Raw genomic sequence first — 17,986 nt, 5'->3', positions numbered from 1 at the left:
TTTGATAGAAAAAGGCATTTTATATATATTCTTCGTTGACAACAATGGTACATTTTGTAGGTATACAGATTTTGAAAGGGCTATCAAATATTATTTTTCTAAAAAAAAAAAAGATTCTGACAAACTTTTTTATCTTGTTTCGTGGCAAGAAGTTCTTTAACCTTTAAAATGTTCATGCTTTTGTCAAAATATTGATACACTAGTGTAGGGTATTTTCGTATTTTATTTCACGGCTTTCCTTGTTATTCAGTTACCAATCTCAGATACATACCAAATACCTGAAATAAAAGTACTGTACAGTATAAAAAAAATCTAAAATGTTTTGTTTTGTTTTTGATGTTTTTGTTTTTTAAAAAAACTTTTTGTATGCAACTGTCGTTAGGTTTTTACACACTATGTGTTGAAAAATATAAAAAAAAAATATGTAACTTTATATAACATTTTTTAAAATTTATTTTGGTATTTGTCCCTTATGTGAACCATTGTAAAACTTTTGCACTAGTAAGATAGAAATAAGCCTACAGCATTTATTTAAAACTCCTAACATTGGCATAGTCCCGACGCACTGAACAGAAAAGCAGAGATTGACAGTGCTGAGAGAAGCATTATTTATCAGAATAATAATGGTCCTAAGTCAGTCAAAGTTATTTCATGGTTGCAACGGTAACATTTGCAAATATAACTTGCATTTAGCCAACGTTTCATTGTAACTAATGATATTAATAATTGTGGTCTGAAGCCAAGCGAATACTTTTGTTAAAAAAAAACCAAATTAATGCCCTTTCTTCTTCACTTTGTTTTTTACTGGTTAATAATAAATCATTACAGGTTGAGTGGTTTTAGCGTTATTTGATTATTAAGATGCATTATTGGTAGCAGCATTTTACCTATAACTTTTGGAAACTTTTAAGGAATCTCCTAACGAATAAAAAGATACAAAAAAAACCAACAGGTATTTAACCTGTCAACAAGAAGGTCTGAGGGCGTAAATAGCTTTTTCAAATCTTCATAAAAATAAGTAAATAATAAAGAATCTTAAATATAAATTCATCATTATATTTGTTTCATAATCTCATACATCCACGCCATACATAAATTCTTCAATGATATTTCCACATGTTGTCTCGTGCTATACATCAATAGGAGGAGTCCATAAAAAGTGTTTTTTAATACATGAGGAGTATACTTTTGAACATTTAAATCATCGTAATATATTTAGATATTTTGATGCAATTTATGGAATTATTTGTTGATATATGTAGTTGTTGGTGTTCCTACTAGGTAGGTTTTTCTTTATACATAGAAGTGCATTGATCGACGATGCTAGAGACTGTCTCAAAATTGTATATAATTATCATTTTTTTTTATAAAGGCAAGCATATGCAGTTAAAATATATTGAGAGGAACAACATTTTTGATAACAAAAATATGTACGAGCGATAGCAAAATGAATATTAGATCGAGCTGATCTAACTAATACAATTATAATGAAAGGGAAATAAGGAGCTGCCTTGGTTAAATAAAATTAACGGTACCAATTTCCTGCACCAGATGCGCATTTAATTATCTTCTTCACTTTGATTAGAGACTTGTTATTTGTTACAAAAGAATAAGTTAACGGAAATTAAGGGGGCCTTGTAAAATTTTGGGAGTAGAAAAAGGGAGTATCCAACTTTTTTCTTTTATACTTCAAATGGGTGAGGGCGGCATCGAAATTTGTTCAAAAGATTTGAGCAACTCTGCATTTTAAACATGCAAAATATATTGCTGTAGATAAAAACAATATTTTACCTTTATTTGTTGATATCTGTAGTTGTTGATGTTCCTACTAGGTAGGTTTTTCTTAATACATAGAAGTGCATTGATCGACGATGCTAGAGACTGTCTCAAAATTGTATATAATTATCATTTTTTTATTAAGGCAAGCATATACAGTTAAAATATATTGAGAGGAACAACATTTTTGATAACAAAAACATGCACGAGCGATAGCGAAATGAATATTAGATCGAGCTGATCTAACTAATACAATTATAATGAAAGGGAAATAAGGAGCTGTCTTGGTTAAATAAAATTAACGGTACCAATTTTCCTGCAGCAGATGCGCATTTAATTATCTTCTTCACTTTGATTTGAGTATTTTCATTTGTTACTAAAGAGTGAGTTAACGGAAATTAAGGGGGCTTTGTAAATTTTTTGGAGTAGAAAGAGGGAGTATCCAACTTCTTTATTTATACTTCAAATGGGTGAGGGCAGCATTGAAATGTGTTCAAAAGATTTGAGCAACTCTGCATTTTAAACATGCAAAAAATATTGCTGTCGATAAATACAATGTTTTACCTTGATGAGATACAGATGCATGCATTAAGAGACGAACAATCTACTGTACACTCTCTATAGAATAATAATAAATACGATATTTTGATACAAAGAAAATGATTTCCAGTTGGATCAATTTTAAACTCCCCTATTCTAAGTTTCAGCAAGTTCTTCAAGGAGAGTATTTTTTCTATCTAATAATAATATAGCTGGTATGCATGAATATTAGGAATTATTCCATATTGGTATTTTTTAGTAAGTTTCTCTATATGAATTGGATTTTGAATAAAAAACCTTAATACAAGGGCCCAGTTGTTCAAAAGTGTCGTTAGCCAGAATGTTGATTAAGGCAAACAAGTCGTTTAATCGCAGAAAGTGTTATTCCCGCGATAAACATCACGTTATGGTAAAATGTTTCATGAACACAAAATTTGGTGTTTGTTTTTCATTGAATACATTTTCTTCTCTAGGAATATGGAATAAAACAATTACTGCCCTTTGTTTCGGTAAATATGGTGTTTAATTGACTTTTGAAAAACTGATATTCACTTCGGCCGTCGGCCTCAGTGAATATCATTTTTTCAAAAGTCAATAAAACCGCATATTTGACTCATCAAAATACAGTAATTGTATAATATTGTCCCGAGTCGAATTTTATATTGCACGAGCTTGTGAGTGCAATATATGTTCTTAGAGAGCCAATATTTTCCAATATTCATGCAATAACCCTTTCATTGTACAACAATATGATATTTGAAAGTAAAAATTGGTTTGAACTAAGATTTTGTCGTTGATGACGTACTGAATTTTGAAGATTTATTGCACTAGTGCAATATTAAAATTAATTGCACGCTAACTTCTGGTTACTTTCTGTGGGAAATATTATATTGATATGCAATACTTATAATTATAATAATGATTATAATAATAATATTTATGACAAAATAAAGTTTTTGAAAAATGAGGGAGGGGTGTCTGAAGACAATAACAATCAAAACAAAGGAGTAAACAAAGACTCATAAAACCAAAGGACATTTACATCAACAGATATAAATAATAATTAAGAAACAACACGAACTCCACTAAAAACCGGGAGTGAAATCAGGTGCTCCGGAAGGGCAAGCATTTCTTACATTCTAATGTTTCCTACCATCCACTTGAAGAAATTGAATGCTAGTAATTTATGTTTAGAATGACCAAGATTGAATAAGCGTTTATTACTTTCTTATTTGAGAATATTAAGTACCAATTAAGGTATGTGCATGCACGACGACTGTTGACGCACCAGTCTCTCGACATGAATTAAAAGTAGATGTCCCTATAGTGCTAGCTTAATCACTTCTAAGTATTATTGTCAAATATTTTGACTTTTGACATTTTAATCAAATGTAGGAAAGGCATTTACAATTATTTTAGGAATTTAAAATTGCAGTTACTTATCCAATTTAATTTTTTTTCTTTAAGATATTGTAATTTTGTTTATTTAAACAAAAGGTCAACAGGTTAAATCGTTACAGTTTTGTGAAACGATGACCTGGTGTATTGTCGTAAATTCAAGGGAGTTGTCCCCTGTTATTCTGCGTTGTATTATTCATTTCCGTGGTCGTGCGTGTTCTTCCATTTATTTGTACTGTATACCTGTCATGTTATGTTGCTATTCAAACGGTATTTTTAACATTGCCATACAAGAGTGAGGTTTGGTAAGCCACAATACAGGTTCAATCCACATTTGTTTTCTTAAAAAGTCCAGTACTAAGTCAGGTATATATTATTTGTTATATTGGCCGCTTTTTAATATGTTGTCGTTTGCTTTTGTTGCAGTTCAGTGTTTCTGTTATTCCGTTTTTTTCCTCTCATAGATGTTTTCCCTCGTTTTTAGTTTGTAGCCAGGATTTTTTTTGTGGATCGGTTTATGACTATTGAACAGCCGTTTACTACGGTTGCCTTCATTTAAGTATCGTAGTTACCGGTATTATATACCCTTTTTGTGTAGCAGTGTGAACCAGCAGCATTTTACTGAAAGTTGTATTAGCAGTATTAGCAAATTGCATATTTTTATTCAAATGTTTTAGATCAGTTTATATGAATTTATTTCTGTTTCAGATCCTTTAAATATGCTTTTAAAAAAGGCTAAAGCATTTATGAAAAAGTTCTCAATCAAGCGGCTTAAAATAGGCTCAATAGTTAATCTTCTGGACAAACTTAATATGTATGAAAGTAAACAGAAAATGAATAAAGTTTTAGGAACCATAAAGGTAAGTTTTTGGTCTTTTTTTACATTTCCATGCTTAAAGGAAGTGTCTTTCATCTACAAAAACTTTATAAAAATCTCATTCTCTCTTCTTCTTTTACTCCATTAATACTATGCACATGTTTGCCCTGTTGCATCGTTATCACGTACTGCTTTCATGATATGTATTTCACTCTGCATTCATACCATGTATATCTTTAGGGAAGAATGTTTCATGCAAAATTCATATCATGAATAGTTCTTAAGTTAGTCAGTCCTACTGTATATCATGTATAGTTTTACAGTCTTACAACCTTTCAAGTTAGTATAGTTTGAAGATTGAGTGTGTCTTACCAAATCCATAAACTTTTGCAAAGTATTGAGTCTTAAAAATCCCTCCAATGACCAAATTTAAAACCATTTCAACTATGAAACCCAACGTGCTAATTTTAGTACAAAATAATTACAAAGTACGAAACAAGAAAGGAAACAATAATATGAACCACAGTTAACAAACGCATCACCGTAATAATTTCCTCATGATTTTGGGCAAACACATAAATAACATTGCATGGTTAAAGATATTTGCAAGTAATCGTCTATCCACTTATCCATATATGGTTAGCAACATAAGAACTAAATTTTAAAAATTATATAAAGATATTTTTATTGAATAAATACAACTACAATCTTAGCATGTACAGTTTATTTGATTTTTATATTTGAAGAGACTTATTGACAACAGACAATGTTTTAATCCAAAACAAGCTACTGATGAACAACTCAGAACAGAACTTATAGAAAGAGGAAAGAGTGCTCATGGGACTAGAGAACATATGATCACTAGACTGCTACAGTTAGAAAACCGTGAGTATATCATTATCTATATGCCTGTGTCATAGTGTTGTATCCAGAAACAAATAAAGATCATTAGAAGATGTTGGTTTATCATTGACGAGTAGGCAACCAAATAACTGGAGAAAAAAGTAATTATACAATGAAAGTAAGCCTCCAATAATAAGCGTTGTAAAACTAATCTTTCAGTGCTGTTAACCGGTTTCTTAACTAATATCTAAGAACTTATCATTACTATTGTAATGAAATGTATGAACATAATGGAATTATCTGTTTATGGAGTTAAACAAATCTTTTTTTAGAATTTTTAGATTAATTACGAGCTTTTGATAGTCCTTTTTATTCTGTTGACAATTTTGACTTTTCTACTCTTTACACTACACTCCCATACAATCTTATCAAACACAAGTTTTCCTATTTGATTGAATGGTTGCTTGATCAATCTGAATGTAAATATATTTGCTGCATTTTATTGAACGCCACAGCTGTCTTATGTGGAACTCTGATATTACTTTATGTTGTTTTATTATTACTTAATGATATTTTGTCTTTACTGTATATGGTTTTGACATTACGTAATGATGTTTTGATATAACTCAATATGGAATAGCCATTACTTAATGATATTTCGATATTACACTATATGGTTTCATATTGACTTGATATATGGGTTTCACCATTATTTAATATGGTTGTGTCATTAGTCGATGGGGTTTGAACATTACTTGATGTGTATGTGACTTAACGTAATGTAGTTGTTTCATTACATGATGTGGTTTTGTTATTTCGTAATGATGATTTGTCTATTCTTTTTATGGTTTAAACATTACCTAATGATGTTTCCAAATTTGACGATTTTACACTACTTGATGTGTTTGTATCATTATTTGATGTAGTCTTGTCATTCGTTGATGTGGTCTTGTCATTCGTTGATGTGGTCTTGTCATTCTTTGATGTTGTTATCCCATTACTTGATGAGATAAAACCAGGTGATCAATTCGGAAAAACATGTCCTTTTTTAGATAGATTTCCATATTGTGTGTGACTTGGATGCATGTGGCCATCCTTCTAATTAGTGTTCAAATAAAAGTTCGGGTTACTGTTTGAGTTTAACTTTGAGTTAGTTTTCGAACTCAAGTCATGCTTAGAATTAAAGTTCTAGTTAGCATTGCGTTTCGACTTGGACTTTGAGTTTGAGTCACACCCATTTTTTTTAAATGTTTTTGAAGTGGTATTGCTAAAGTTTACGTTCAAATTATAGTTCGAGTGGTTGTTCAAAGTAATTTGGTATGAAAAAGGGGAACGGCAGACACTAATGAAAAAAATAAATACTAACAATTTTACAGTATTTCGGACATAATTGGGATATCCCCAAACCACTTGGTACTGTTATTTGAATCAAAGTTCTCTAATAGAAGCAGTATTGTAATAATTTTTTTTAAATAGTCCAAGGAACGCTGTGTCTCGCCTAATATTGCTGCTTCAAGTGTAAAAGCGTTAGTTGATCGGCTGTACATTCATCGGTCAAAAAATGTAAAAATAAATGTTTTTCTGTAGTTATTATAAAAAAGAAGATGTGGTATGATTGCCAGTGAGACAACTATCCACAAAAGACCAAAATGACACAGATATTAACAACTATAGGTCACCGTACGGCCTTTAACAATGAGCAAATCCCATACCGCATAGTGAGAGGCTTTTTCTTGATATTGAGGAAAAACTCCTATACAAGTTTTAAAACACTTCATGAAGGTAATGCATTTATCCTGTAAAACAGTTAAACTCGGATTTATTAAACTAAAAAAAAAAAAATACTATGGTTTTCAACAATGAGCAAATCGCATACCCCATAGTAAGATGTACAAAAGGTCTCGAAATGACGCCACTTTCGACGGCGTTGTTGTGGATCACTGCCACTACATTGATGTCGTAGACTCGACACAAATCAAAAGACTAATACTTTTTTTGTTAAAAATGAGACACTTCAAATCAATTCACACGTAAGTCACAGGAAAATAGGAGGAGGGGGCTCGGACTAAGCGAAAAAGCATCAATAGTTATCAAAGGTACCAGGATTATAATTTAGTTCGCCAGACGCGCGTTTCGTTTACATAAGACTCATCAGTGACCATGGTGACGCTCAATACTATGAAATAAGAATTCTCCGATTTTTTTTTTTTTAGCGTTAATGATCATTTGAACATATATACGAATATCAATCTTTTACTTTTGATCAATTGAATTCTCTGATCTACCTCGCACTTATTGAAAAATAAACTTTCTGGAATATCTGTTTCACATGTGACGACGAACATGTTCCAGTTATCGTAACCATAATACCTACATCTTTTACTCGAATATGAACTTCCAAATAAAAACAAATCACTCCGTTTTTTATTTCGCGAATAACATGATGTGTGCCACACGTTGAGCAGATTCTCGTTACCTTTCTGGGGAACCCGAGATCACCCCAAAGGATTTAAATTACCCAGTCATACCGATCTATTGATCAGCCAACTGTTATTTTTAAAGCCACGGAAACTTTACCGCAACTGAAACTTTGGGGCATAGTGTTCGACCTCTGTCAGTCCGTCTGTCTTTCCTTCCCATGATGGGTATATATATTTCGCATAACTCATCCAACAGTTGAAATCCCAGGAAGTGTTCTCTATAGTATCTGTTTGTACATATGCTGAAGGTGTGCTTCATGTGGTCAGGGTTTAATTCTTATTAATATGTGTTCTTTTGGGAGAAAGTTAAACTTTGTTATTTTTGGGAAATTTACTTGCATAAGTAGGGCGTTTCCAAATATTTCCTCCTACAATTTGAATTCTAGGAATTTATCAGTCTGCTAGCTGTTTGTACATGTATCGAAGGTGTGCATGTGGTCAGGGTTTTTTCTTTTTATTATTTTCCCTCTTTTGGTAGAAAAATTGAACATTGTACTTTTTGGGGTATAAGCTGTTAAATGAAATGAGTGCAGGGGGTATCACATTGTCTAGTTTACATTTGTTTCTCGTGTTGTGCTGTTACACTACTGTTACAGTCCGATGTTCGCTCAAATACATGTTAAACTCCGCCACCTACACTTTCTGTATGTACCTACCCAAGTCAGGAGCACTTAGTTTAATTGTTGTAGTTGTATCCATATGTGTCATATTTGTTTTTTTGTAAAATAGACCGTTTGGTTTTTTGTTTTTTTTCACATAGTGCATGGTGGCCTTTTGTAGCTGACTTCGGAGTGTATTCGGCTGTGCGGTTGCCTATATATGATTTGTACATCCACTGCATTTAAACTCGGTCGGATAGTTGTCTAATTGGCAATCACACCACATCTTACTTTATTTTAACTCCTATATTGCGTTTTGTATACTGTAAAATTGTTTATTTAGTACACATATCCCGGAGCTCTTTTTGCGGAAGCCCGTTCAAAAGCCATTGTTTCTCGATAGAAAATTCAATTACGAACTCAAAAAGACATATAAAATAGCTCGAATTTAAACTCGAAATAACTTATTCAAATGAGACTTAAAATTCGAATCTTACTCAAACTCTACCTCAAGAAGTGACTCAAATTCAAAGCTGTAACTAGAACTCTGCTTTTAAATGTGACTCAAACTCAAAGTCCAACTCGAAATTACATGCTTACTAGAACTTTAATTCTAAGGATGACTTGAATTCGAAAACTAACTCAAAGTTTAACTGAAACAGTAAACCGAACTTTAATTTGAACTCTAATTTGGTGGAAGGCCACACGCATTCAAGGCACATACAACATGGAAATCTATCTAAAAAACGAACAGGTTTTTCCGAATTGGTCACGGGGTTTTATCTCATCAAGTAATGGGATAACCATGCAATGAATGACAGGACCACATCAAAGAATGGCAAGATCAAACCAAATAATGAAACAAACACATCAAGTAGTGTAAAGGCGTCAAATTTTGAAACATCATTAGGTAATGTTTAAAACATATAAAGAATAGACAAATCATCATTACTAAATACAAAACCACATCATGTAATGAAATAACTACATTACGTTAAGTTACATACACATCCAGTAATGTTAAAACTACATTGACCAAAGGCACAACCACATTTAATAATGGTGAAACGACATTGAGTAATGACAAAGCATATTGAGTAATGACAAAACTATAGCAAGTCAATACGAAACCATATAGTATAATATCGAAATATCATTAAGTAATGACTTTTCCATATTGAGTTATATTAAAACATCATAATGTAATCTTAAAACCATATTTAGAAAAAACAAAATATCATGAACCTATAATTGAACAACATAAAGTAATATCAGAGTTCTACATAAGACAGCTGTGGCGTTCCATAGCATCTCATTTAAAACCTTCTTCCCTAATGAGAAAGGGAAATATGATAGATATACACACTGGAAGTGATATGAGATGATCGAAGTTGTTTATTTTCTCCTTGATAATATTTATGTACTTTTCGGCAACAAATGTTATCGGCAGGTTGTAGGTATGCAAATGGACACTAATATCAGACTTGTTTTTGTACTGTTATGAATCACAATTTATGATAAAACACAGTAAAGACCCGTCATAATTGGATTTACTTTATTAATTCAACAACAGGTACGGCTTTCTTGATGATATATTTCGTTAAATAATCAAGAATGTTTTAAGTAAACTGCCGAAATTTACTATAACTAAATAAAATTTAAACGATTATAATTGTCCTTTCCTAGATTTAGATATTTCTATTTTACACAGGAAACTCCACAGTAAATTTACAACAAAAGGGACGAATTTTCGCTCCTTATTTTTAATCATTCACCCTTTTTGGATGGTAATGTTCTATTGACACCATCTTACAATATTTATGTTTGACAACTTGTTCGCTATAGCCGTGTCTGTTATGACGATTTTAATTTTGAACGAATGTAATCTATGAATTACAAGTAAATGTTTAAGCCACGGATTTCGTGAATGCAAATTACTTAAAACCTTTATTAGATTATTCCATACAAATATAGATTTGGTTTTGAATTTAGGTTGCACCTGTAGATACATAGATGTCCAATGCATATACAATGTGTTTGACAGTTGTTATATTATATATGTGTTGTGTACAAGTTATCATTTTGTACAAATTATAATTAGTACAAAAATATTGTACAAATTATAATTTGTATTTTGACTTTGTACGAATTGTAATTTGTACAAAAAGTGCTTGTACAAATTACAATTTGTACAAAATAGTACAAAAATTCACTTAAATACACAAAATATACAACTCATTTCAAAAGGATAGCACATCCTAAGTTTTACGTACATGTTGTTTACTGTGCCTGGAAATTTCGAAACGATCCTTGTAAACTTATTTATAATTTAGATAAACTTATTCTAAAAGGTTGTCAACAAATCACTGTAATTAGATTTTGGAATATGGTTTTTATTGGTATTAACATTGATTTTATTATCAGTGAATGAAAAACAAATTAAATGTTATTGTTATATACATATACAGTTAATTTTAGTCTGATGCATGGTTTTTTATTTTTAATTGTTTTGGCGTTATTTTATATTGATATGGATCTTGTCTATATACCAGCTTTGATTATTTAGAATATCTTCTAATTTTTACTTATTCGTACTACATTTGTATAAACTTCAATATTTGCCTGTATTATTAAAACCGTTTTTTTTCAACAGTGATTGTTTTCGAAGGGTTAAATATTTCGCAGTGGTGTCTTGCCATGGCTTTGTTTGGACTTGTTTGTTTGCTTTTTTGTCTTAAATGTCTGTCCCTTATATTTTATCAACTGTGCATTTGCATTCAGATAACGCAGATCAAATTTATTCGTTCATAGTGTGTTAATTTACGTTTCTTGATTGAGTTAAGCCGGCCAATTGATATTTTATCGTGTGTTTTTCTAGGTTGTGATGTTATGCTATTTTTCAGAAAAAGGGAGAACGTTTGGTACCATTAAAACCTTTAATCCCGCTGCAAATGTTTGAATCTGTCTTAAGTCAGAAATCTGATGTACAGTAGTTGTCGTTTGTTTATGTAATTTATACGCGTTTCTCGTTTCTCGTTTTATATATATATATATAGATTAGACGGTTGGTTTCACGTTTGAATGGTTTTGCACAAGTAATTTTGGGGCCCTTTATAGCTTGTTGTTCGGTGTGAGCCGAGGCTCCGTGTTGAAGGCAGTACATTGACCTGTAATGGTTTACTATTATAAATTGTTATTTGGATACAGAGTTGTCTCATTGGCACTCACACCACATCTTCCTATATCTATATACACATACATGGATCTACAACCTGTCGATACATGTATCTTGTCATAACATAAGGTCATGATCTGACTGTTCTTATGTTGTGCTGTTTCACCACTGTCTCAGGATAGGGGTAAGGTTTTGATCTCCCTGACATATTTAACCCCTCCATATGCTGTTGGTATGTGCTTGTCCCAAGTCAGCAGCCTGTTATTCAGTGGTTGTCGTTTGTTGATGTATAACATATTCGTTTTTCGCGTCATTTTTGAGACATTGTTTAGGCCGTTAGTTTTCTCGTTTGAATTGTTTTACATTTGTCAATTCTGGGCATTTTATAGCTGACTATGCGGTTTTCTCGTTGGTGAAGGCCGTACATTGACCTATACTTCATTTTTGTGTCATTTAGTCGCTTCATGAGAGTTGTCTCATTGGCAACCATACCACATCTTCATTCTTATATTCGAAATATAATAAATGAAACTTGAGTGACTTGATTTAAAACTAATCTTTTTACGTCAAGTTTATAACATTAATAAAAAAGTCTGTTTAATATTGTGATCAATATAAAAAAAGAAGATGTGGTATGATTGTCAATGAGACAACTATCCACAAAAGACCAAAATGACACAAACATTAACAACTAGAGGTCACCGTACGGCCTTCAACAATGAGCAAAGCCCATACCGCAAAGTCAGCTATAAAAGGACCCGATAAGACAATGTAAATCAATTCAAACGAGACGAAACGGCCTTATGTATGTTAAAAAAATGAACGAAAAACAAAGATGTAACACATAAACAAACGACAACCACTGAAATCAAGTAAACTTTAGAAATTCAGAGCTTTTCTTACATGTTATTTCGGAAAAAAATATTTGCAGCATTACCATATTTTCATGTAACAATGTTTAAGTATATCAATGCTATGGTGTGATACCGTAGCTGTTGTCTTCCGATGCTTATGAATGAAAAACATCAGGACACCTACGGGTGCGGGAATTCTCGCTACATTGAAGACCAATTGGGGGCCTTTAGCTGTTGTCTGCTCAATGGTCGGGTTGTTATCGCTTTGACACATTCTTAATTTCCTTTCTCAATTTTATGATAAATGTGACATATATTTTTTATCCATGGACCAGTTACTTCCTCCTTCAAAGATAATCATAAGTGAAAGAAGTTATTTTAGCGTAAGTTTTGCTTATCGTTCAGACGTAAGGAACAAGCTGTGTCATTATGACCAAGCACATCATATTTTTTGTTTGAAAGATCCATTCGTATTCAATAGAAGCTCGAACGATTGATTGCCTCTTGAAATCAACAACATAAATTTAAAAAAACATGATTTTAATGTTTGAATTTTAATCCATGATTAAACCTTTTGAAAGACATTCTTATTTTACAGCAAGCTGACACAGTTACTTTGTTTGAATATGTAAATGTCTTTCTAAATTCCAAAGTTTGATACCAAAATCCCGACAATTACAAGTTATGTGCGATGCGGTTGGTAACAGGTTAAGTTTGACAATCTCTGATTGTTGTTGTGAGTCAATAAATGTTAAAAAAAGTTTGACTAAAGTTTGAAAACAAAAATATTCAGAGTTTTGACAAATTTAATCGGGAATGGTCCTGGTAGGGAGGGTAGCAAAATTTGTGACTACAGCTTTAGAGGTTACTGAGTGTTATAACTTTTTGAGATGACAAAAATGAAGGGGAAAACAATTAGGTACCCAATGTATGATGATATGACACACTGTTGGATTTTACAAAGAATTAATATGATAAACCTATTTAGAATTCATGTTATTGACTGTCCCTTTTGTATCTTTCGTCCCTCTTTTATCATATGTGTAAACAACTATGTTGTTCTGAAAAATCTGAAAATTAACCTTTATTACTTGCCGCTTTGTGAAACACATCATTGAACTGATATACACAAGTTCCTACGTATGTGTCGAAAACATGTTCATTATTATCTTGCCTCCAATTTTTTGGTTTAAAAATGCAATTTCTGAACTTGTGCCTGTGCAAATGAGGATTCTTATCATTTAATTAATAAATTTATATGCTCTATGATATATGTACATGTTTATGTTTTTCAGATTGTCCATTCATGTCAATTACAATGCCAGACAATGTTGTATGTACATTTGATCAAATGTGCTTGGGGGTGGAGTGTTGTATGCATATTAAACTAGCAATATTCCGATCATCTATCAGTGTATTTGCTCGATTAGATCCTAAAGAAATGAAATTTGTCTATGGAATCAATGGCAATAAGTGGACAATCAAGTTAGCATCAGGATCTAGCTTCGATGGTAAGATGAAACAACTTTGAAAAAAACGAGCCTATACCACATCTGATTTTGAAAATACTCTTTGATTATGAGTTGATATTTTTGAAAAATTCATTCTTATAAGTAAAGTTATTTTCTTTAGGTGGCTCGGGACTATTCAGCTGCGCATAATTTCACGCATAAATTACAAAAGTATTTGTGGTAAATTCGACATATTTGTTTTTAATATTTTGATTGATTAGACATGATAAATCATTGTAGTTATGTAACATGTGTAATTAATAGAATTATCCGTATTTGTGAACATTTCATCCATTTTCACAATTTTCCCGCCAAAATTTGGGTTTATCCTTATTGGTGACCTATGTTTTTTATTTGCTCATTCTTTGAAGCTATATTTTAGCTTTTCATATTACAGTTTTTGACTACATGTAAGTGTCATATAACGTTTTTTTTTATATTTATATAAAAATATGCCAACACCTCTATTTTCCCTATCATTTCATTAAAAAATGGTCTCTTTTACATACCTTTTTGAAATTAAAATTTGAGCTTAAATGGTCCGTGACACCTGTTTTTTTACCAATTTGATTCACTTTCTGTAAAGAATAAAATAACAAAACATACGACACTTCTGATAGAAATTTTGAATAGGCCCGAGCTCGAGCCATCTTAAGTACTTAGATCTACTAGCATTTCCACAATTGATTTGTTTTGTTCGTGTTTACTTAAAGTCATAAGAAACGAGTGACCGGTGAAAAATTATGTTCTTCCAATTCTTAAACCAATGCATACACACATCATAAACTTAGTCTTCTGTGCACGGATTTATCATTTTTTTCGTGTAAATTTCGTATAATCTTCAATTTCTTTTTTCAATGGGTCAGTGTTGTTGTGTAAATATGGCAGGTAATTAAAGTTCGTTTTTTGAAGCCGAAGTTCAACGATGGTCACCTGTTTGTCAACAATCGACAAAAAATAAACAAAAAGCATGGAAAGAGAGCACGTGTTTAACATGTGAATTCAGATAATAGTTTATTTTAAGGACATCCATGCGTATTGTGATCACCGGATTTTTACGAGATGGGTCACACTGAGGTCACTTTGCATACGGAAAATATGTCGGGGGAATCGGTTGCTGGAAGCAAGCAATTAAAATAAAGTAAACTTCTTCTAAATATGAATAAATTAAAGAATTTTCTTCAGAAAAGTATTTGTACATAAGTTTTATAATGAAAACTATCCATTGAGTTATAAAAAACATATGCATTATTTTTTTTGATTTGAGGTTTCTTAGGACTTTAAGAGAACATATTGTTGCAGACAATGTAAAAATAATGGATATTTGTCTGTAGATTATTCTAGTAAGTTGACAATTAGTAAAACCACATACTATAAATAGTGTCATTAATATTTTGTTTCGTCCTAATGCAGTAGTAGAGTTGAGATGTTGACGTGTTGTTTCGGTCGAGGCAATAATTGTAAAAATTTGTTATAACGTTAGTTAATGGCGAACTGATAAAGATCTTTCCGGATCATCTGTAGTTTTCCGGGGTATATGTTGTTCAATCTTTGGTTTTTAGCTTACCATTCCAACGGAACTGTGAGATTTCGCAATCACTTGGCGGTCGTCGTCGTCCATCGTCGTCGTCCGTCTGGTGTTTACTATTTCAAACATCTTCTACTATGAAACTACTGAACCAATTCCTACCAAACTTTAGCGGAATATTTCTTAGGGTATCTTGAATAAAGTGTATGTTTTTTTTCTGTTTCGTCTAAAAGCATGTGTGTCATGGCTATAAATGAAACATAGGGGTAAAATGAAGTTAAAAATTCAGCACACAAAACAATTTCCAAAAGACCAAACAGTGAAAAAGTATATTTTATCAAAATGCATTTGACTTATAGGTAAAAAAACGGATGTTCTTAAACAGTGATGACTGCCATTGGCGATTGTCAAAAAAATTGATCACCAGATGTTACAAAATGGATCTATGTTTTTTTTTAAATTTTAATACCAAACAGAAAACAATAAACTTGCAGATATGCATATACAAAAGAGTAAATATGTTTCATATATCTGTAAACCATTTTGCTTTTGGTTACAAAAAAAATCAGTCTTGATTTTTAAAACATCAATATGTATTCTTTTCTTTCTTGTTTATTTGGAGAATTTAATTTGTTGCGTATATAAATGAGATTTACTTTTGGTGTTAGCAGTGTATATATGAAAATTAAAAATAAAAAAAAAGTCCTGCTTACATTTATGTTCAAAATTAGATATAAGAATTCTTATTATAAAAAGTAAGAATAAATTTCTTCACCAGTGAAAAGAAATTTTGAAAGGAAGTCCCCAGGCAAATGGCAAAATCAAGAGCTCAAACATATCAAACTAATGGGAAACAACTGTCATATTTATGAATTGATACAGACATTTTGTTAAATAGAACATGGTGGATTAAACCTGGTTTTGTAGCTAGCTTAACTTCCCACTGGTTTGTCAGTCACTTAATGTGATTCGACCCTTTAACAACATCGACTGAATGGTTGAAGTAGTTAAACTACTGTTTCACTATCCCGTTAACACGGCAGTTGTCAGTTTGAAATCCTCACTCCGGAAGGTGCAATGGACTAGTGTTGAAAGTGGCATCAAAACATCAAGAAATTAATCAATCAAACGGAAATTTGTGTATTAAAGTTTGGGCAAAATGTCACTAAAAAAAGAGTCTTTTAGAAATTATGTTATAACCTACCCAATAAAGTTAAAGGGTATAACCGTATAGGACAGTTTTGTTTTTGGACCAATCAAGTTTGTCATTTTGGCCTTCACTATGAGTGACTCTTACATGTCATGTGAGGGCAAGCAGATGTTTTCAAACCACCCAATCACTAGTTTTGATTTGCGTTGAATCTTAAATAAAGTCCATTAGGTGTTGGTCATGTACTACTTTGGTTTCAAGCTAGAAATGTGTCACACACTAAGATTCATTCATTCTGATTAAATGAAGACCTTTGCCAACTATAGTAAAACTTTATCAAATTTGTGTCCAGCCGACATGTTTTGCACTTTAAAACTTTGGAATCTTTGTATGCAGTAGGGGTTTGTCATATTATTTCGAGTTGTCTAGTTTATTTTGATAAATAAAGCTGGAGTGAACAACCGACCTTGGATAGGAACACTAACGATCCTAATCAATTAAGATTATGGTATAATGAACTTGGGCAGGGCGATATTCAAAACAACATCTTCGGTGTTTATTGGCTAGAGATAGGGTATTTCAGCTACTTAGACCACTCAGTGACGGAAAACCCTATACAAATTTTAGAAAGATTTGCCTGTAAGTGGCAGCTAAAATCAAAACTGCAATTTGAAAATTTTTAATACAAAAGCAACTGTAATTAATTATAAAAGGAAACCATGGTTTCAATTTATAATCTCTAAACACCTTTGATAATTATTAATTCCAAAATAAGCGTTGGTTCTAAATTCTAAGTAATTCATCAATAATGTCTGTCTGTATACATATGTAGTTCTCAATTGAATATTGGTCTGTAAACATATCCTTCACCATGATTTTGCAAATCTGTTGATTGAGGGATTATAAAGTGTTTTAAATTTTACCATACTACCAGAGGAGATGATTGTACTGTTCAGATTATGTGATTATACCACGATACTGCTAAAGTATCAGCATATAATGACTATGTATTAAAGTAATGTATGTATACTGTAGTGCATTGAAATCGACCAAATATGTCACCACAGAAAATAAAAAGGCATGAGATCAATTAATATTAGTAATAACGAAATACAAGAGTACAAAAAATTACTGTATTACAATAACACAATGACGGAGTGTAAAAGTACCGATCCACGTCAAATTCGTATTACCAAATATGTCACTGTTAGATTTTTTGTTTAAAACAGTGGTTTGTTTTGAAGGTGTTGAAGGAGAAAACCCTACAGGAATACAGTTGCCAGTGTTTGGTGGTGTTGAAGTCATTGTCAGGTAA

The 17,986-nt window shown here is 31.8% G+C and overlaps 1 protein-coding gene across 1 annotated transcript; it reads left to right on the top strand.

The window, feature by feature from the left end:
• Positions 1-3,848: 3,848 nt before the first annotated feature.
• Positions 3,849-17,986, top strand: LOC134684587 (uncharacterized). Its single transcript, XM_063543883.1, has 5 exons — positions 3,849-3,858; positions 4,423-4,574; positions 5,278-5,416; positions 13,778-13,993; positions 17,901-17,986. The coding sequence occupies exons 1-5, from the start codon at positions 3,849-3,851 to the stop codon at positions 17,984-17,986; spliced, it is 603 nt and encodes a 200-aa protein (XP_063399953.1).

This window comes from Mytilus trossulus, chromosome 9, assembly GCF_036588685.1.
Source record: "Mytilus trossulus isolate FHL-02 chromosome 9, PNRI_Mtr1.1.1.hap1, whole genome shotgun sequence".
NCBI lineage: Eukaryota > Metazoa > Mollusca > Bivalvia > Mytilida > Mytilidae > Mytilus > Mytilus trossulus.
This window is presented reverse-complemented; position numbering and strand designations above follow the sequence as displayed.

Excerpts from the sequence above, each read along its gene's own strand:
- LOC134684587 (XM_063543883.1), top strand. Across the intron at positions 4,575-5,277 it reads AAGTTTTAGGAACCATAAAG|AGACTTATTGACAACAGACA; the intron begins GTAAGTTTTTGG and ends TTATATTTGAAG. Across the intron at positions 13,994-17,900 it reads ATCAGGATCTAGCTTCGATG|TGGTTTGTTTTGAAGGTGTT; the intron begins GTAAGATGAAAC and ends TGTTTAAAACAG.